We start from the raw sequence: 22300 nt of genomic DNA, 5'->3' as shown, positions 1-22300 counted from the left end.
ATAATGTTTGTCGTAAAAGCAACTCGGCTCATCACCCTGAACACACCATCCCCACTGTCAAACATGGTGGTGGCAGCATCATGGTTAGGGCCTGCTCTTCTTCAGCAGGGACAGGGAAGTTGGTTAAAATTGATGGGAAGATGGATGGAGCCAAATACAGGAACATTCTTGAAGAAAACCTCTTGGAGTCTCTAAAAGACCTGAGACTGGGATGGAGATTTGTCTTCCAACAAGACAAATGATCCCAACCATAAAGCAAAATCTACAATGGAATGGTTCACAAATGAACGTATCCAGGTGTTAGAATGGCCAAGTCACAGTCCAGACCTGAATCCAATCGAGAATCTATAGAAAGAGCTGAAAACTGCTGTTCACAATCGCTCTCCATCCAACCTCACTCAGCTTGAGCTGTTTTCAAAGGAAGAATGGGCAAGAATTTCAGTCTCTCGATGTGCAAAACTGATAGAGACATACCCCAAGCGACTTGTGCTGTAATCGCAGCAAAAGGTGGCGCTATAAAGTATTAACTTAAAGGGGATGAATAATACTGCACTGCCTAATTGTCAGTTTATTTTTTTACAAAAGTTTAAAATCGGCAATAAATTTAATTCAGCTTCACAATTGTGTCCCACCTGTTGTTGATTCTTCACCATTGAAGCCTGAAATGTGGGAAAAGGTTGATAAATTCAAAGGGGACGAATACTTTCGCAAAGCACTGCATATTCTCAGGTGCTCCGTACTCGTAACTAGTGATGAGGGAGCAATAACATGCTAGAGTACTCATAAGGTGCCGTTGAACTCTTCGATGGGCTCCACTTGAGTCCCCAAGTATAATGGAAGTGGAGAACTCAAGCATTTTTCCGTGAAGATCTTCCGATAACATACTATTTTCCCATTAAGTTCCATTACACTCTTTTTACTTGAGTCGAGCCTGTCCAAGTGTCTGACCTGCTTGATTTGAGTACTGAGCATGGTAGTGCTCGCTCATCACCAATACTGACAAGTTCTATTTGTCAAACTCTTCACATGCCACTCACTATTGACCCCAGCATCTGAAGGGTTAGTGCTAAGATCAGCTAGATCCAGTCTGCACATATAGAGGGATTCTCTTGTCTCTGATTGGTGCCATTCTCCCATGCTCTGTTCTGAATCCCCTGCAGTCTCCTGATATACACTTCACTTGTGATCAGAAAGGGGGACGGGGCAACGAGCGCTGCTGGTTAGGGCAATGCATACTTTTTTTTAATTTTTAACTTTTTTTATTTGTTCCTTTCTTTCTTAAAATGTGTGTAACACCCTTGAAGCTGTTAATTAAGTATTGTCAAATAGTAGCTGACCCCGCTTTATGGATATGCCCATTTTTCTTTCATCATGGCATTCCAAAAGTCATGCACCTTTTTCTGTCACTGTATAAGGTGGAAATTTAATAGTACCATATTGAGGTTACAGTTAACTTAATTTAATCCTTTTTAGAGGGTTTTTTTTTTTTTTTTTAAAAGAATTGATGATGCAAAAAAAAAAAAAACAGGTCTGATACCTGATGAGGCTGGTATACCTTGTTTGAAAATCCATATTGGAATGTCTGTATAATCCAGATATAAAGTCTCCATGCCCAAAATGAAAATGTTTCTTTAAAGGATTGTTCAACAGTTTTTAGATACCTTTTGATATGTATATTATTTATTTTATTTTAGAGCCGGGATCACAGTAGCGTATAGCATTTGATGCAATATGCTAGTGACACTCTGCTGCAAGCGTGATCCGAGTCATTCTACTGTGATCTGATGCTCTTGCAGGCGAGAATAGGAGCAGAGGTTAGCAGAAGAGAACAATTTCTCCATTGCCTGTCTCTGCGTATTTCAGACTGCACTCGGATGTTATCAGTGCAGTCCAAAGTTTCACATGCACCCATAGACTTGTATGGGACTGCTGCTCCATTCTACCACCACACTCCCTGCGCGCTCTTGGCTTCCTTTTCCTCAATGCTAGGAAGACATGACCATATCCGTTGCAGTCTTGACATTGTATCAATGAAAGTACACGAGATTCATAAAGTCTGAGATCTATTGCGTATGTGGTTTATATGTTGATGGGACAGATTTGCCTTTATGAAGGCCCCGTCACATCTGACATGTGTCTAATTTAGTAAATACTTGAAATGTTCCTATTATGAATGGATTTGACATCTGGGTGTTAGATGTGTTCCTCTGAAATCTGACATTGTCCTATCAGGGCACTCACTATCTGTCGGCTGGCTATTAGTTTCTCCATTACCAGGAGGAATACCAGCATAACACTGAATGAAGTGTCAAGAGAAAAGATGCTTTAGAATATGGAGGAGTGCAAGTATTTAGTAAAACACACGACATTAGAGCGGAGTGGTCCTCTGTAATTCCTTACCTACGCTGTGTATTTACAGCAGGTGTTAGGCCTAAGCCACACGGCATTAAAATCGGTGCGAGTGGAGTGTGATGAAAAATCTCGTTCCACTCGGACCAATTCTAGCCTGTGTGTCAGCGCACATGAGCGATTATTTTCTCAGCCCTAATTGGACTGAGAAAACAATCGCAGCATGCTGCGGGTGTAATGCGATGATTGTTTGGCTATGTGCAAACGTTGCCTATTTGCGTGCAGTTCCGCTGCGTATTGCACTGCAGCGTAACTGCCTGCGTCCCCAGCACAATCTATGAAGATTGTGCATAATCCATGCTAACGTTACATTTGAGAGCGCAGCGATTTGGATGCTGAAATTTTGATCCAAGTCGCGGCGCTCAAAAAAAGCAACATGCCACTTATTTTGTGCGCTTTGGATGCTGCTCCCACTCTGTCTATGGGAGAGGCAGCATCCAGAGCGCATGAAATCGACATCTATTCTGCAGATATACTGCATCCATTACGCAGTGTTTCTGCATGGACACTATGCAACGTGCGCACATAGCCTTTCTCTCTCACCTATTCAAGTGTATGGGGCGAGAGAAAAATCGCACTTTACTCGCATTACACCAGTGTACTGCGAGTGCAGTGAGAATGGCAATAGCCGGCAACGGAGGAGAGAGGGAGAGAAATCCCTCCCCTCTGCAGCAGCGGCCCACCCCTCGCAGCTGAGGTCCGCTTGCACAATCGTACCTCAGTCGCAGGGACACTCGCATGACACTCGGGTCTGCTGTACTGCCAGCGTGAGCCGAGTGTCATGCGAGGGGATCGCAGTAATCCCCGTGTGGCCCAGCCTTACGGATAGTGTATGAATGTACAAGCTTATACCTACTACAGTGACTGGGAGAGGAGAGAACTCTGATCCCATGAACGTAGGATGCCATTGTTCTTGGCAGCTCATATTCTGTTCAAAGGATAATGTGCTGCCAAGACCGCTGATTTATAATCGCACATAACTATAAGGGTTCACTGTAGTACAGAGTACAGCCTTCTTGTAAAATACTAAATCTGTTTTTGTTTTTTTGTTTTTTTTTTTCTTTTTTATAGGAAACGTTGGCAAATCTAGAACGCCAGATCTATGCATTTGAAGGAAGTTACCTGGAAGATACACAGATGTATGGAAATATTATCAGAGGTTGGGACCGTTACTTAACAAACCAAAAGTAAGTTGTTACCCCTGTGCCTTTTTCATGTATTGCTCCTAGGCCATATTTTTATACCCAGGTAAAGGGGGGGGGGGGGGGACGTAACAAAAATGTCCTAATGACCTCATGGATGTGGTTGTATTTGGGCACTATATAGCATTGATCCTTTGTATGGTACATATAGCATTCCATGGCTCCACACTGTACCATCCTTCTGCTTATGACTTTATTCAGGTTTTTCTTCTGCGATTCTATGAGTGGAAAAAAGCTTCATACCAAGTCATGTTATTTTTTTCTTTTGCTCAAAATGTACTGCCATTGTAGTTTTTGCATATCCATGTGGCTTTGCTGTATACGTCCAGCCACATTCCGACTAGACTTGTCCAGCCTTGTTCAATTCACTTGTATTGAGCAAGCATGTACACGTCTAGTCGGCACTAGACCTCGTGTATACAAATTGTATACTTGCAGTCACACACCTGGTATCAGCATTGGAGAATCCTGACAACATTGTGAGGATTCACAAGTCTACAGTCACAAAGCCTGGACAGCCCCTTTAAACGTATTCTCTGGAATCTTGTTTAGGGTGGGGCAAAAATGTTTAATTATTGAAGAAATCCACTTCTAAGCCTTATGGCAATCAGTACATTGAAGGGCACAAGGTACTCCCAGGAGTTATTTTTTATTTATCTTAATTATAATCCCTTACAAAAGCATGTTCATGCAAGGTTTTTCTCATGTGTCACTTTTTCAAGCTGAAGTCACTTCAGGAAACTCTCCTTTTCTCTGGTGTTTAGTAAACCTTAATTATTTTATTTTTTTTAACGCCACTCAATAATAAAGAAACAATTAGCGGCTGTTGATACAAGAATGTTGTCAAAATTGCCAAAAGGGGACTGGGTGTCATGCTGCACTATGAGAAGCTGAAGTTACAAGCCATGTAACTTCACAGTGCAGTTAGCAGGTAAACCACCAGAGGGCAATAGAGTAGTCAGAAGACCGGGTCAGCAGCAGGAGATCTCATCAATAGCACAGAGATGGACAAATCGTGGTCAGGTGATGGCCGAGAAGTCACAAATACAACCAAAGGGAGAGACTGAGGTTGGGGTCAGGTTCGTGGATACAGGTAAGATGCCGGGAAGTCAAAGTACAAACAAAGGAGGAGGACAAACAGGTCAGGACTGGGATAAGACAGACAGTGAAGGATACACAGTAGAGGGTAGTCAGGGACTGGGACGAACGGAGGAGGGTACGGATCAGAAACAGCAGGGAAGGAGGACAGATCATGGAACTCACCAGAGCCAGTAATATACGCTGCAGAGTAAAAACCATCACTGGCCCTGAACAGGAGGTGCAGCACCAGGATATAGTGTCCCGGAAACCGGAGTGAGGTAGGGAGGAGTTAACTCCTGGACATGACCAGGCTGGAGCTGGGTGAAACCACAGCGGCAGATACTGGCCTAGATCATGACACTGGGCATCTTTTCGGCTTCCCTTTTCACTTCTGTATTGGAAAGTGCAGAGCATCTTCAGAGCCATAGACTCCTGAATTGTCCATTCACCTCTTCTAACAGTTCATCATCTTTCCTCTTGAAGGAAAAAAAAAAATGTGTAAGCATACCTTACTGATGGTTTAATTGTGGAATAGCTATAAAAGTCTCCACGGTGCATGTGTAATTGGGAGAGCATTGAAAAGTCTGAAGTTTTCAGTGTTCTATCATAAAAGAATTGATCAGAGCAAGGGTACAATCCTGTGTGTGTGTGTGTGTGTGTGTGTGTGTGTGTGTGTGTGGCCAATGTTACATGATTACACTGTAGACTTTGTTTTTATTTTCTTTTAAGGAACTCTAACAGTAAAAATGATAGAAGAAATAGAAAATTCAAAGAAGCAGAAAGACTCTTCAGTAAATCTTCAGTCACTTCTGCGGCAGTAAGTATTCTATATAATCTCGTCTGTTATCTTTAGGATATTTGGGCCGAATTCCTTCTTTGCATAAATCTCAGTGAACTTCGGTTCTGTTTATCTGAATGGGGTCATTTTAGACCAATAGGACAGTGACGGACGTTTCTGCAACAAAATCGGATTAACTCCTATTCGCCACCAATGTGTTGGACGTGTTCTTTCTTACTTTCTATACTACCTTTTTTTTTGTATAATGGGCAATAATTGGTTTATTAAATTATGAAAAACTTGACCAATTTAGGATTAAATTGCCTATTAGTTAAGGGAAATGAGCATTGTGGCCTATAATTCACTCAAAGTGAGTAAATGTAAACTCTTGTGTCTTTCCATTTTAGGCAGTAAGTGCATTGGCTGGAGTACAGGATCAAATGATTGACAAACGTGAGTTGATCCATGATCTACTTTATGAAATCTTTTTGACTTAAAAATTTCTTTTGTACTTTATATGTTGTGTTCAGCTGGCCATATCTAGTGCTGAGGACGTTTAAGTTCCTATGGTGAGGTTTTTAATGCATATTTTCACTCGGGGGGAGGGGGGGGGGAAACAAAGTGTAGTATCTTACAGTTCAAGTAAAGCGGACTGGATTTATAGAGATTTCATGCCATCTATTTGGAGTTTGTTTTTTTTTTTTTTTTGGTATTCTAATTTTTTATTTTTACCACTTCATAAGTCAACCTGTGTTGCCTGTTTGAAATCTGCACTTTCATTGCGGGTGTGCTGAGTTGTGTGCACACTTTCGCCCTAAAATTGCATTAGATGTGGTTAAAAAAAAATAATTATTATTCATATGCGTAGGTTAAAGGGAATCTGTCAGCAGACTTTTGCTTTGTAATCTGAGGGCAGCATAATGTAGGGTCCGATTACTTATTAGGCTCTGTGCTGTTATTTCAATATAGTGAGTGTTTTATTAGCATTAGATTATCAGTGCTGGATTAAGCAGCCCCGTGCATTTTGGTCCAACCACACCCCTTGCACTGATCATACAGTATACAGTGCTGCTAATCAGGGGTGCAGTGGAGGCAGCTTTCTGAGCTTTGGTACATCTAAAAACTGTGGCACAACTGCTGCTCCCAGTAATCTAAGTGATACATCTTTGGAATCTGAATCTTTTACTACATTATACTGCACTCAGATGAGAGCGCAAAATAGCTGCTGACAAGTTTAAATACAGGTCGATAAATGTCATTCATTAAATCTATGTACCTAAGGATCACATGGGTGAAAATGTTTATATTTTTATTTTATCCATAAACTATTGCTTTAATCCCTTGAATGACTCTGGTAAGGTAGCCACACACGTTTTAACATTGTGAATCGGAAAGGAGACAGCACCAAATTCTATTTTTATTTTTTTCCAGAATCCTATACCGCCCCTAATCTTGTCCTGCCTCTTTTTGTGCTGACTTTTGTTGTATCTTTCTGTGTGGTTTATATACATACCCACCTGGTTCAACACGGATCATTGATCTAGTAACCCCAACTAACAGAGTGCCTATGATGCTAAATCGGAGCACCAGATCATTGCTCTGTAGTCACATATACTTCACAACTGCAAATTTTTCTCAGTTCTCTTCTGCTTGCCTTTCCAAATGGCAAATTTCAGGACATATTTATCTTTTGTCATCAGACTGGTCTGAGCGACTTTGAAACGTCTAAAGAGATGTATGTATAGATAGAGAGAGAGAGAGAGATATATGTATGTGTGTGTGTGTATATATGTATATAAATAAAAGTACATATAAAGCTCAGTGTATATATGTGTGTATGTCCGCTAAAGGTATCCGCACCGTCGCATGTACAATCACGAAATTTTGCACAGACACTCCATGTGACTCAGGGAATGTCATAGACTATGTTTGGGCGGGAAAATGTAACCCCGTGCTTTCCAGTTACTGTACAAAAATCCTGCAGCCATTAAACTGAATGGAGCTGGGAGCTGCAGGCTATAAATAGCAACTGTCAGTGGTTGCTATAGGAACAAAATAAACTGTTAGCATATGAAGCTTATGTGTGAGGTATAAAGTTGTTGGTGGTGAGACCGATAGAGAAAGACAGACAAACCGGGCAAAGAGACAGACAGACAGACACAGAGTTAGAGAGAGAGAGAGACAGACAGACAGCAGAGATAGCGAGACAGAGACACAGAGTGACAGACTGATACAAAGAAAAAGACAAAGAGATAGAAACACAGACAAGGAAAGAGACACACAGACAACGACACACAGACAGAGATATATACATATACACACACGTACATGTACATATAATATATATATATATTATATTATATTATTGAGCCATTTATTCCATGGCGCTTTACAAGTGAAAGAGGGTATACGTACAACAATCATTAACAGTACAAAACAGACTGGTATAGGAGGAGAGAGGACACTGCCCGCGAGGGCTCACAGTCTACAGGGAATGGGTGATGGTACAATAGGTGAGGACAGAGCTGGTTGCGCAGTGGTCTACTGGACTGAGGGCTATTGTTGGTTGTAGGCTTGTTGGAAGAGGTGGGTCTTGAGGTTCCTCTTGAAGCTTTCCACGGTAGGTGAGAGTCTGATGTGCTGAGGTAGAGCATTCCAGAGTATGGGGGATGCACGGGAGAAATCTTGTACGCGATTGTGGGAAGAGGAGATAAGAGAGGAGCAGAGAAGGAGATCTTGTGAGGATCTGAGGCTGCGTGTAGGTAGGTACCGGGAGACTAGGTCACAGATTTAGGGGGGGGGACAGGTTGTACATGGCTTTGTATGTCATTGTTAATGTTTTGAACTGGAGTCGGGTGATGGGAAGCCTGTGGAGGGATTGGCAGAGTGGCGAGGCTGGGGAGTAGCGAGGGGAGAGGTGGATTAGGCGAGCCGCAGAGTTTAAGATAGATTGGAGGGGTGCAAGAGTGTTGGAAGGGAGGCCAGAGAGCAGGAGGTTGCAGTAGTCGAGGCGGGAGATGATGAGGGCATGCACTAATGTTTTTGCTGATTCTTGGTTAAGTAAAGCACGGATCCGGGAGATATTTTTGAGTTGTAATCGGCATGAGTTGAAGAGGGCTTGGATGTGTGGCTTAAAGGATAGAGAAGAGTCGAGGGTTACTCCAAGGCAACGAGCTTGTGAGACTGGGGAGAGTGAGCAACCATCAAGTTTGATGGAAAGGCTTGTTGGAGGAGATAAATGAGGAGGGGGAAAGACAATGAACTCTGTTTTGTCCATGTTAAGTTTTGGGAATCGCGCAGAGAAGGATGAAATAGCAGACAGACATTGTGGGATTTTGGTTAGTAGAGAGGTAATGTCAGGTCCAGAGAGGTAGGTCTCTGTGTCATCGGCATAGAGATGATACTGGAAGCCGTGGGACTCTATGAGCTGTCCCAGGCCGAAGGTGTAGATTGAGAACAGCAGGGGTCCAAGAACTGATCCTTGGGGGACACCGACAGATAGGGGGTGAGATGAGGAAGTGGTGTGAGAATGGGAGACGCTGAAAGTTCGGTCGGTTAGGTATGAAGAAATCCAAGATAGGGCCAAGTCTGTGATTCCCAGAGAGGAGAGAATCTGTAGTAGGAGGGAATGGTCTACTGTGTCGAAGGCAGAGGACAGGTCCAGTAGGAGGAGGATAGAGTAGTGTCACTTGGCTTTGGCGGTTAGTAGGTCATTAGTAACTTTAGTTAGGGCAGTTTCAGTGGAATGATGTGGTCGGAAGCTAGATTGTAGCTGGTCAAAGAGGGAGCAGGATGAGAGGTATGAGGACAGTTCAAGATGGCCATGCTGTTCTAGTAGTTTTGAGGCATAGGGGAGAAGGGATATGGGGCGATAGTTTGACGCAGAGGATGGGTCAAGACAGGGCTTTTTTGAGGATGGGTGTAATAGAGGCATGTTTAAAGCATGAAGGGAATACACCAGTTGTTAGTGATAGGTTGAAGAGATGGGTTAGGGCTGAGATGAGGACTGCGGTGATGTTGAGGATGAGGTGAGATGGGAGCGGGTCCAGTGCACAGGTTTAGATGTGATCTTGAGAGTAGAGTGGAAAGATTGTTTTCTGTCATGGCGGAGAAGCTGGATTTGGAGGAAGGCTGAGTAGTTGTGAGAAGTGGCTATAGTGATTGTTGGACCAATCTTCTGCTTGAAGAAAGAGGCAAAGTCTTCAGCTGAGAGGAGAGGGAGGTGGTGCTGGAGGACGGAGGAGAGAATTGAAAGTGTTGAATAGCTGTTTAGGGTTGTGAGAGAGAGAGGATATGAGGGATGAGAAGTAAGTTTGTTTTGCAGCAGTGAGTGTGGACTTGAAAGTGGTCAGGGACTCTTTATATGCAATGAAGTGCTCAGTGGAATGAGACCTTTTCCATCTGCACTCAGCAATTCTGGAAGCCCGTCTTAGTTCTTTAGTCTGCCTTGTGTGCCAGGGTTACCTGTTGATTGTGAGGGTTTTGGTGTGTGTGTGAGGGGGGGCCGCTGACTCAAGAGCTGCAGAGATTGTAGTGTTGTATAAAGTTGCAGCAGCATCTGCATCGTGTAAAAATGCAATGTCTGAGAGGGAGAAGGGACAGAGTGCGTGTAAATCAATGTGTTTGATATTTCTGTGAGGGTGTGAAAGTTTGTGGAGGGGGGGTAGCGTACTTGGAGAAGAGAGGGAAGAGAATGTGAGTAGGTTGTGGGCAGACAGATGGAGAGGCGAGTTAGAGAGGTTAGATAGGGAACCGAGGCGAGTGAAGATGAGGTCCAGCGTTTGGTCATCTTTGTGAGTAGCTGCAGAAGACCATTGGGTGAGGCCGAAGGAGGAAGCGAGTGTTAGAAGTTTGGAGACAGATGAGTGGGAAGTGTCAATGGGGATATTGAAATCACCCATAATGATAGTGGGGATGTCGGTGGTAAGGAAGTGTAGTAGCCAGGTGGTGAAATGATCAAAAAAGGTAGTGGCTGGCCCTGGAGGGTGATAAATGACAGCCAGTTGAAGGTTGGAGGGGGCGTAGATGCGTACGGAGTGCACCTCAAAAGATGGGAGAGTAACAGAGGGTGGTAGTGGAATTGGTGCAAAGGAGCATTGGTCGGACAGGAGCAAACAAACTCCTCCACCATGCTTGTTACTGGGGCGGGGGGGTGTGAGAGTTGGAGACCGCCATAAGACAGTACAGCAGGAGAGGCTGTGTCAGAGGGGGTGAGCCATGTTTCAGTGATGGCGAGGAAGGAGAGTTTATTAGTGATGAGAAGATCATGAATGTAGGATAGTTTGTTGCAGACAGAGCGAGCGTTCCATAGAGCTCCTGTTAGTGGGACTGGGGGAGCGGGGGCTGGGTGAATGGGTATGAGGTTTGAGAGGGTACGGAAATCTGTGTTAGGTTGTGGATGAGGGTTTGAAGTGACAATAGGGATGTGGTGAGGAGGACCAGGATTTGGAGAGCTATCTCCAGCCGTGAGGAGAAGCAGTGAGAGTGTTAGTTAGGCTGGTTTCACACTACGTCTTTTTAACATCCGTCCTTAACGTTATTTTAGCGGACAAGCGGATCCAGTGCAAATGCGTTTTCATTTCAATGCATTTGCAATGGACTCGCGTTAACATCCGTTCACCTGCGTTTGCCTGCGTTATAGTGAGGATCCAGCGACTTGCAGTTTTTTAACATGTTTCAAAAACGCTACTTGTAGCGTTTTTGAGCTCCGTCCAAATACTGCAAATTGCTGGATCCTGACTATAACGCACGCAAACGCAGGTGAACGCTGGCGTGCTGATAGACAGGATCCTGCTTTTGTACTGAGCATGCCCAGAAAGTACTGAGCATGCCCAGAACCAGTCTCGCGTGATCTGTCTATCTCTCTACTCCCTCCCTCACCCTCTCTCTCTCTGTCTTTCCCCCTTCCTCTCCTCCCTCTCTCCCACCTGAGAGCTGCGGACACTCGTAACCAAGGTAAATATCGCGTAACCACTTCTCTTAGTTACCCGATGTTTACGTTGGTTACGTGTGCAGGCAGCCCTGCTCCTAGCAGCTGCAGACACTCGTAACCAAGATAAATATCGGGTATCCAAGGCCGATGTTTACCTTGGTTACCAGCGTTTGCAGCTGTCAGAAGCCTCCTCCCAGTCTAGTTCCCCTCACTCCCGATCACATGACTCCAATGCCCGCCCCTAAACATCCAGTGCAGGATCCTGCAAAATAACATATGCGTTTGCATACGTTATTTGCTGTAAAAGCAGGATCCGTACTTCCGCTAAAAAAACGTTTTCAGCGGATGTTAAAAAGACGTAGTGTGAAACTAACCTAAGTGGGAGCAGGAGAAGGCCGTGAGGTGGCCGTGTGTTCTGCAGACACTGGGTGAAATGTGGAAGAAAATATGTGAGGGGAAGGTGAGATGGGTGGGGAGGATGGAGGGAGAGATGAAAAATTCTTTATTTGGTTTAGGGATCAGAGGGTGCAGTAGAAAGTGAAGTATTATAGAGGTAACAGTGAAGACAAACACAAACATGGTTTACAGTGACTATGTAAGCTGTTACCTTCCGGTCACTTCCGGCTGCTCAATTCTGGCCTAATTCAATGCATCATACTTATATGGTGCAGACAAAGTCTGGGGCAGACTTTTAGTGGGCCCAGTATATACACATACAAGTGCAATCAGCTGTGAAGGGGTGGGGTGCAACAAAAACCCCTTGATCACTCAGATTGCCAGATGCAGCTTCACATAGGCAAAATAAACAAAGGTCATAAAAGTAAGGTGGGGAACAGGGGGTGAGAGATCACCGTGAGATGCTGCAGCATGCCAGGGAGATATTGAAGCAAAGAGGGAACAGGTCAGATATATTGGAAAAGTTGGATGGATGAATTGACATACCATGTATTAAAACACACATATATAATTTTATTGGTAATTCCTCCCAACTGGCAAGTAAACTGTGTGCTGTCCACCATCTCGTATCCCATGTTTGGCAGCCCATGACTCTCATTCTTCAGCTGCTGGTGAATCTTTTACTGCATTACTGCAAAAGAGAGATATTTAGTTTACTAGAAGGTGGCCCGATTCTAACGCATCGGGTATTCTAGAATTTACGTATTGTGTAGTTAATGTATGCTTTTTGTTATATAGATATATAGATGTTGTGTGTAGTTACCAAGTGTTTTTGTAGGGCGCTGTAAATGTTATGGGTGTTGTCTGGGTGTGGGGGTGTGTGAGAGTGGTGGTGTATGTGTGTTGCGTTGTTTGTGGAACGCTGTCTGCAGCGTTCTGTGTGTGTGGTGCTGTGTGTGTTGTGCGGTGCACGTGTGGCTGTGTGTGTTTTGGGGGGAGGTGTGCACCCCCATCGTGCTCCATCCCCCATGCTGAGGCCGCCGGGAGCAGGTCCGAGCGTGGCAACGTGTGCCGGGGGCGGGACTGAGCGGGCGAGGCGTCAGCGTATGCCGGCTCCCTGCACATGTGTACCGGGAGCCGGTGTACGCTGGAGCAGGCGATGCGTGCGGAGGGCCAGGGCGAGCGGGTAATCCATGCGGGAGGCGGGGCGGGGCCAGGCCGAGCCCAGAGCGGCCAATCCGACAGTTGTCACTTTTATGACACTGTCACGGTGACACAATTTTGGAGACATACAGACAGAATAAGGCAATTATATATAGACCAGAAGGTGGTCCGATTCTACGCATCGGGTATTCTATAATTTACGTATTGTGTAGTTCATGTATGATTTTTGTGATATATATATATATATATATATATATATATATATATATATATAATTAGATGTTGTTGTGTGTAGTTACCAAGTGTTTGTGTAGGGCGCTGTACATGTTCTGGGTGTGGCGGAGGGTGAGAGCGGTGTTGTATGTGTGTTGCGTGTGTTGCGTTGTTTGTGGAGCGCTGTGTGTCTGTAGCGTTGTGTGTGTGTGTTGTGCGGTTTGTGTGTATGGTGTGTTTTGGGGGGAGGTATGTTTTGAGCAATGTGTGTGTTGTGCGGTATGTGCGTATATTTGTGTGTGCTGCGGTGTTTGTGTGTTGGGTGTTGTGTGTGTGCAGCGTTGTCTGTGTGTGTGTGGGTGTCTGTGTAGGGCGTTGTTTGTGGTTCCCAGTGTGTGTGTGTGTGTGTGTGTGTTGTGCAGTGCGCGTGTGTGTGTGTGTGTGTTGGGGGGAGGTGTGCACTCCCCATCGTGCTGCATCCCCCATGCTGCGCACTCCCCATCGTGCTGCATCCCCCATGCTGCGCACTCCCAAACGTGGTCCATCCGCCATGCTGCGCACTCCCAAACGTGGTCCATCCGCCATGCTGCGCACTCCCAAACGTGCTCCATCCGCCATACTGCGCACTCCCCATCGTGCTCTATCCGCCATGCTGCGCACTCCCTATCGTGCTCTATCCGCCATGCTGCGCACTCCCAAACGTGCTCCATCCGCCATACTGCGCACTCCCCATCGTGCACCATCCGTCATGCTGCGCACTCCCAAACGTGCTCCATCCGTCATGCTGCGCACTCCCAAACGTGCTCCATCCGTCATGCTGCGCACTCCCAAACGTGCTCCATCCGTCATGCTGCGCACTCCCAAACGTGCTCCATCCGTCATGCTGCGCACTCCCAAACGTGCTCCATCCGCGATGCTGCGCACTCCCAAACGTGGTCCATCCGCCATGCTGCGCACTCCCAAACGTGGTCCATCCGCCATGCTGCGCACTCCCAAACGTGGTCCATCCGCCATGCTGCGCACTCCCAAACGTGGTCCATCCGCCATGCTGCGCACTCCCAAACGTGGTCCATCCGCCATGCTGCGCACTCCCAAACGTGGTCCATCCGCCATGCTGCGCACTCCCAAACGTGGTCCATCCGCCATGCTGCGCACTCCCAAACGTGGTCCATCCGCCATGCTGCGCACTCCCAAACGTGGTCCATCCGCCATGCTGCGCACTCCCAAACGTGGTCCATCCGCCATGCTGCGCACTCCCAAACGTGCTCCATCCGCCATGCTGCGCACTCCCAAACGTGCTCCATCCGCCATGCTGCGCACTCCCAAACGTGCTCCATCCCCCATGCTGCGCACTCCCAAACGTGCTCCATCCCCCATGCTGCGCACTCCCAAACGTGCTCCATCCCCCATGCTGCGCACTCCCAAACGTGCTCCATCCCCCATGCTGCGCACTTCCAAACGTGCTCCATCCCCCATGCTGCGCACTTCCAAACGTGCTCCATCCCCCATGCTGCGCACTCCCAAACGTGCTCCATCCCCCATGCTGCGCACTCCCAAACGTGCTCCATCCCCCATGCTGCACCAGCATCAGCCTCTCTGCCCGCAGCATCAGCCTCTCTGCCCGCAGCATCAGCCTCTCTGCCCGCAGCATCAGCCTCTCTGCCCGCAGCATCAGCCTCTCTGCCCGCAGCATCAGCCTCTCTGCCCGCAGCATCAGCCTCTCTGCCCGCAGCATCAGCCTCTCTGCCCGCAGCATCAGCCTCTCTGCCCGCAGCATCAGCCTCTCTGCCCGCAGCATCAGCCTCTCTGCCCGCAGCATCAGCCTCTCTGCCCGCAGCATCAGCCTCTCTGCCCGCAGCATCAGCCTCTCTGCCCGCAGCATCAGCCTCTCTGCCCGCAGCATCAGCCTCTCTGCCCGCAGCATCAGCCTCTCTGCCCGCAGCATCAGCCTCTCTGCCCGCAGCAGCAGCCTCTCTGCCCGCAGCAGCAGCCTCTCTGCCCGCAGCAGCAGCCTCTCTGCCCGCAGCAGCAGCCTCTCTGCCCGCAGCAGCAGCCTCTCTGCCCGCAGCAGCAGCCTCTCTGCCCGCAGCAGCAGCCTCTCTGCCCGCAGCAGCAGCCTCTCTGCCCGCAGCAGCAGCCTCTCTGCCCGCAGCAGCAGCCTCTCTGCCCGCAGCAGCAGCCTCTCTGCCCGCAGCAGCAGCCTCTCTGCCCGCAGCAGCAGCCTCTCTCATCCCAGCCTCCTTCAGCCTCAGCCTTCCCCTCCCAGTCTCCCCCAGCATCAGCCTTCCCCTCCCAGTCTCCCCCAGCATCAGCCTTCCCCTCCCAGTCTCCCCCAGCATCAGCCTCCCACTCCCAGCCTTCCCCAAGATCAGCCTCTCTGCTCCCAGCCTCCTCCAGCACGCCGTGCTCCTCTGCCGACACTCACACACACAACCGATCGCATACACTCACACACACAACCGATCGCATACACTCACACACACAACCGATCGCATACACTCACGCCCACAACCGATCTCATACACTCACGCCCACACCCGATCGCATACACTCACGCACACACCCGATCGCATACACTCACGCACACAGACACTGACGAAATCGCACATACGCGCTGATACTCACAACATCCGGAGATACCACATGCTTCTGGCCATGTGATCCTCCGTCAGGTCCTGGAAGGTCACAGCAGCACAGTATCGAGGCCGAGAAGCAAGCGATATCGCCGGATGCTGTGTGTGTGGATGCGATGTGTGTGTGAGGTGTTTGTGAGAGTGAGTGTGATCTGATATGTGTGTGTGTGTGTGTGTGTGTGTGTGTGCTGTTATGTGTGTGCGTGTGGATCTTCCGCCGCTGCAGGACCTTGATGTGCTGGTAACTATGCTACCATGGTTACCAGCGCATTTCGTCCCCCACTCGCACGGGAGCCCACACCAGCATACGGCGGCAAGGCCAGCAATGCGAGGGTAAGTGTTGGCGGCGTACGCTGATGTGGGCTCCCGTTGGGGGGGTTGTACAGTACTCACCTGGGAGCCGTGACCGTGTCAGTTCGGGGAATGAGGGGGGGGGTTGGGGGCAGAGCTAACATCCATTGCGTGAGGGGGGCGGGGCGTGGCCGAGTTGCCAATGCCTGCAGGGTGCCGGGGCGAGAGGCCAATCTGTGGGGGGGGCGGAGCCTGGGCGAGCGGCTGGCCAATCCGTGTGGGGGCGCAGCCTGGGCGAGCGGCCAATCGGTGTGGGGGGGCGGGGCCATGGCGAGCCCAGCGGCCAATCAGCTTTGTGTCACCGTAAGGACACAATGTCACCGGAAGGACACAATTTTGAAGACAGACAGACAGACAGACGCAATTATATATATATAGATAGATGTACACTGTGTGCAGAATTATTAGGCAAATGAGTATTTTGATCACATGATAACTTTAATACATGTTGCCCTACTCCAAGCTGTATAGGCTTGACAGCCTACTACCAATTCACTAAATCAGGTGATATTCAACTCTGTAATGAGGAGGGGTGGGGTGCAATGACATAAACACCCTATATAAGGTGGCCTAAATTATTAGGCAACTTTCCTTTGGCAAAATCGGTCAGAAAAGAGATTTGACGGGCTCTGAAAAGTTCAAAATTGTGAGATGTCTTGCAGAGGGATGCAGCAGTCTTGAAATTGCCAAGCTTTTGAAGCGTGATCACCGAACAATCAAGCGTTTAATGGCAAATAGTCAACAGGGTCACAAGAAGCGTGTTGGGCAAAAAAGACGCAAAATAACTGCCCTTGAATTGAGGAAAATCAAGCGTGAAGCTGCCAAGATGCCATTTGCCACCAGTTTGGCCATATTTCACAGCTGCAACGTTACTGGAGTATCAAAAAGCACAAGGTGTGCCATACTCAGGGACATGGCCAAGGTAAGAGAGGCTGAAAAACCACCACCTCTAAACAAGAAACAGAAGATAAAACGTCAAGACTGGGCCAAAAAATATCTTAAGACTGATTGTTCAAAGGTTTTATGGACTGATGAAATGAGTGACTCTTGATGGGCCAGATGGATGGGCCAGAGGCTGGATCAGTAAAGAGCAGAGAGCTCCACTCTAACTCAGACACCAGCAAGGTGGAAGTGGGGTACTGGTATGGGCTGGTATCATCAAAGATGAACTTGTGGGACCTTTTCGGATTGAGGATGTAGTGAAGCTCAACTCCCAGACCTACTGCCAGTTTCTGGAAGACAACTTTTTCAAGCAGTGGTACAGGAAAAAGTCGGTATCGTTCAAGAAAACCATAATTTCATGCAGGACAATGCTCCATCACATGCATCCAACTACTCCACAGCATGGCTGGCCAGTAAAGGTCTAAAAGATGAAAAAATAATGACATGGCCCCCTTGTTCACCTGATCTGAACCCCATAGAGAACCTCTGGTCCCTCATAAAATGTGAGATCTACAGGGAGGGAAAACAGTACATCTCTCGGAACAGTGTCTGGGAGGCTGTGGTGGCTTCTGCACGCAATGTTAATTGTAAACAGATCAAGCAACTGACAGAATCTATGGATGGTAGGCTGTTGAGTGTCATTATAAAGTAAGGTGGCTATATTGGTCACTAATTTTTTGGGGTTTTGTTTTTGCATGTCAGAAATGCTTATTTCTAAATTTTGTGCAGTTATATTGGTTTACCTGGTGAAAATAAACAAGTGAGATGGGAATATATTTGTTTTTATTAAGTTGCCTAATAATTCTACACAGTAATAGTTAGGCTGCTTTCACACTACGTTTTTTTTTTAACATGCGTCATGAACGTTTTTTTTTTTTGTTTTTTTTTTGCTGTAAAAGTGGATTCTGTTTTTACAAAGAAAAACGCATGCAAACGCATGTGTTATTTTGCAGGATCCTGCCCCTTGAAGTTTATGGGCAGGCATTGAAGTCATGTGATCGGGAGTGAGAGGAACTGAACGTGATAGCCTGGGAGCCGGCATCTGACAGCTGCAGACGCTGGTAACCAAGGTAAACATCGGGTAACTAAGCGAAGTACTTTGCTTGGATACCCAATATTTGCCTTGGTTATGAGCGTCCGTAGCTGCTAGGAACCGGGCTGCCTGCTCCCTTCACACATAACCAAGGTAAACATCGGGTAACTAAGCGAAACGCTTTGCTTGGTTACCTGATATTTACCTTGCTTACGAGCATCCGCCGCTCTCAGGAGGGGGAGAGAGGGAGGGGGAGAGAGAGACTGATCACGCCAGGCTGGTTCCTGGGCATGCTCAGTAGAGCAAGCAGGATCCTGTCTATCAGCATGCCAGAGTTCACATGCGTTTGCGTGCAGTATAGTCAGGATCCAGTGAAAAACAGTATTTGGACGCAGCTCAAAAACGCTACAAGTAGCGTTTTTGAAAAAAGTTAAACTGCAAGTTGCTGGATAATTACTAGAACGCACGCAAACGCATGTGAACGCATGTTGACACGAGTCCATGGCAAATACATTGAAATGAAAACGCATTTGCACTGGATCCGTTTTTGCCTTAAAAGTTCATGACGCATGTTAAAAAAACGTAGTGTGAAAGCAGCCTTACCTGCACAAACAGACATCCTCCTAAGATAGCCAAATCTAAAAAAAACCCACTCCAGCTTCCAAAAATATTAAGTTTTGATATGAGTCTTTTGGCTTGATTAACAACATAGTTGTTGATCAATAATTAATTAAAAAACAATCCTCTAAAATACAACTTGCCTAATAATTCTGCACACAGTGTATTGGGCAATGCATTTAAGCCCAAAAACCAACAGCAAGGTAATCTCTGCAACCCGGGAACCTTACTTAAATGCCACTATCTAGGTTAAAAACATCCATGTCTGGGCAAATGCCATTCCAGTGGAACCTTGGTTAACGAGAACAATCCGTTCTGTCATGTGCTTGTTAACCAAGGTACTCGTTTAGCACAGCAAGATTTCCCATAGGAAATCATTGCAATGTAGACAATTCCTTCCACAACTTGTTAAATGTCCCATCCTGGTCCCCTATTCTGTCATTCCACACATGCACAAACACACAAGCATGCACGCACACGCACATATTATATACTCACCTTACATTCCGTTCCATCGTCTGCCTCCTGGATCTTGTAGTTCGCCGCAAGGATTCCTCCCTCGTCGCGATGTACAGGCGGACTACAAGATCCATGAGACTGGCGATGGAACTGAAGGTAAGGTGAGCATAATACTGTGTGTGTGCGTGCATGCGTGTTTGTTTGTGTGTGCTTGTGTTTTGTGTGGACTGCAAGAGTGGGTCAGAGCGCGGTGGATGTACGGAACCGGAATACAGCAAAGCTTTCTCGTAAACAGAGTTACAAATTTACAGAAAGCTTTACTTGTTAAGCGAAATTCTTGTTAACTGGGTTACTCGTTAAGCGAGGTTCCACTGTGGACTACAAACCTCCATGTTTGGCCAGATGGGCTCCTGCTATAAAGGTTATGAACACAGAAAGGTCAATACATAAACTAAATATCTCTCTTTTGCAGTAATGCAGTGCCATATTTTCCCTTGTACATTTTTGGCTTTTCAGTGTGCAGCTGTATGCATTTTATAGTTACTATGTTTTTTCAGCTAGAACCTGTTCACATTTGTTGGATGTGCGGGTCAGTTTTATACGCAGTCCATGGCACAGCTTAAAACCTAATCTTAGTGTTGTGTTCTTTCTAATAACTTGAATAAGGCTATGTGCGCACACTTTGGATTTGTTTTTCCAACGAAAAATGAACCTACCTGTGGAAAAACTGCACCAAAAAACGCGGTTTTACTGCTTTTTGCTGCGGATTTACTGCTTTTTTTGCCTGCGGTTTTGTCCCTGCAGTTTTTTTTAACATTGTCAATGGCAAAACACAGGAAAAATGCAGGAAAGAAGGGACATGCTACTTTCTTTGTCGCTCCATTGGGAGACCCAGACAATTGGGTGTATAGGCTATGCCTCCGGAGGCCGCACAAAGTATTACACTAAAAGTGTAAAGCCCCTCCCCTTCTGCCTATACACCCCCCGTGCTCCCACGGGCTCCTCAGTTTTTTGCTTTGTGCGAAGGAGGCAGACATGCACGCACAGCTCCACAGATTGGTCAGCAGCAGCTGCTGACTATATCGGATGGAAGAAAAGTGGGCCCATATAGGGCCCCCAGCATGCTCCCTTCTCACCCCACTCTTGTCGACGGTGTTGTTAAGGTTGAGGTATCCATTGCGGGTACGGAGGCTGGAGCCCACATGCTGTTTTCCTTCCCCATCCCCCTTAGGGCTCTGGGTGAAGTGGGATCCTATCGGTCTCCAGGCACTGAGACCGTGCTTCATCCACAACTCCTGTGGAGCCTGCTGGATAGGAGCCGGGTATCGTTCAGGGACATGGCCCTGCTACTTGGAGGTACTCTGTATCCCTGTGGGGACAGCGCACAGCAACACTCCAGCTTTGCTGGGTGTGCTAGTGCACCGGGGACCGCGGCGCTGACCGGGTTAATATGTGCCATTACACACTCAGCGTTGCTGAGTGTGTTTTATGTATAGGGACTGCCGCACTGACCGCCGCTGCCATGGAAACACCGCGGCGCGGCTGGGACTTGTAGTGCGCCGGGGACTTCCACGCCGGCCGCGCTTTTACGGCGGCCACGTTCATTACTAGAGTCCCCGGCTTTTTGCGGCCTAGTTTCTTTTCTTCCCACCCCCAGCCCTGACAGGCAGGGGAAGGGCGGGACGCTGCACAGAATGAGCAGCACTGAGGGCTGGAGCATGCTTTGCATACTCCACCCCCCTCACTGCACAGTGCGGGCACCAGTTCCCGCACTTTCTGGGTCACGCCCACGGCTCCCTCCTCTCCTCAGGACGCCGGCAGCCATTCCTGTCAGCTCCTCGGACGCTGCAGAGGGGGACAAAGTCTGGGAGACCCAGGCAGGGACGCGGGTGGTAAGCAGCACCTGTGGTGCTAGCCCCATTGTCCAGTAGTGTAACATTATATGTTTATGGTATATATATTTTACACTGTATGGTGCACAGTTGATTTCTGGCTATATACCCTATTGTGTTGCTCAGGGAAGATAATAGCATGGCGCCCACGAAAGGCAGGGGTGCCAAAACACAGGCTTTTTATGCTGCCTACGCCGCATGTACGACCCCGCTACCGGCAGGTTCCACTGACCCCCATTGTGTCTGTTCGGCCCCTGTGGCACTTACTCAGCCAGAGCCTCTGCTAAGAGGGGCCCAGGGGGAGCCACCTGCTGACACTGTCCAGGTGACGGGGACGGAGTTTGCAAAACTCTCTGAGACTATGGCTAAGATACTAGAAGCCTTGCAGTCCAGGCCGGTATCTCAGCACAGGGACTCTGTTGAATCTTTGTTCCCTGGCCCACCTCAGTTGGACCAACAATGTCCTCCCGGGGTATCTCATAGGTCCCAGGCTGAGGGTTCTGACACAGACCCCAGCCCCAGACCGACTAAGCGAGCTCGCTTAGAATTTCCCTCGACATCATCATATTGTTCAGGGTCTCAGAGGGGGGAATCTCTGGTTGATGAAGCGGAGACAGTTGATCAGGATTCTGATCCTGAGGCCGCTCTCAATCTTGATACTCCTGACGGGGACGCCATAGTGAACGATCTTATTGCGTCCATCAATCGTATGCTGGATATTTCTCCCTCAGCTCCTCCGGCGGAGGAGTCGGCTTCTCAGCAGGAGAAATTCCGTTTCAGGTTTCCCAAGCGTACACAGAGTATGTTTCTGGACCACTCTGATTTCAGAGAGGCAGTCCAGAATCACCATGCTTGTCCAGATAAGCGTTTTTCTAAGCGCCTTAAGGATACACGTTATCCCTTTCCCCCTGACGTGGTCAAAAGTTGGGCTCAGTGTCCCAAAGGGGATCCTCCAATCTCCAGACTGGCAGCTAGATCCATACTTGCAGTGGAAGATGGGGCTTCACTCAAAGATGCCACTGACAGGCAGATGGAGCTCTGGTTGAAATCCATCTATGAAGCTATCGGCGCTTCTTTTGCCCCAGCATTCGCAGCCGTATGGGCGCCACAAGCTATCTCAGCAGGTCAAGCGCAAATTGACGCAGCCACACGCACGTCCGCGCCACAGGTGGCGTCCATAACCACTCAGACGTCGGCA

At 47.7% G+C, this 22300-nt stretch overlaps 1 protein-coding gene across 4 annotated transcripts in view; it reads left to right on the top strand.

Annotated features, from left to right (window-relative positions):
• Nucleotides 1-22300, top strand: part of MEAF6 (MYST/Esa1 associated factor 6) — a 61157-nt gene that overhangs the window by 5793 nt on the left and 33064 nt on the right. For all 4 annotated transcript variants that reach the window (XR_012750218.1, XR_012750219.1, XM_075334077.1 and 1 more), the window contains exons 2-4: nt 3481-3596; nt 5421-5508; nt 5877-5922. Coding sequence is in view for 2 of the 4 variants with exons in the window: in XM_075334077.1 (XP_075190192.1) it covers nt 3481-3596; nt 5421-5508; nt 5877-5922 (250 nt within the window). In the remaining 2 variants the exon portion in view is untranslated. The remainder of the gene's footprint in view (nt 1-3480; nt 3597-5420; nt 5509-5876; nt 5923-22300) is intronic.

Source organism: Anomaloglossus baeobatrachus, chromosome 2 (genome assembly GCF_048569485.1).
Source record: "Anomaloglossus baeobatrachus isolate aAnoBae1 chromosome 2, aAnoBae1.hap1, whole genome shotgun sequence".
NCBI classification, from domain to species: domain Eukaryota; kingdom Metazoa; phylum Chordata; class Amphibia; order Anura; family Aromobatidae; genus Anomaloglossus; species Anomaloglossus baeobatrachus.
The sequence above is the reverse complement of the archived record's forward strand: the minus strand, read 5'-3'. Positions and strand labels throughout refer to the sequence as shown.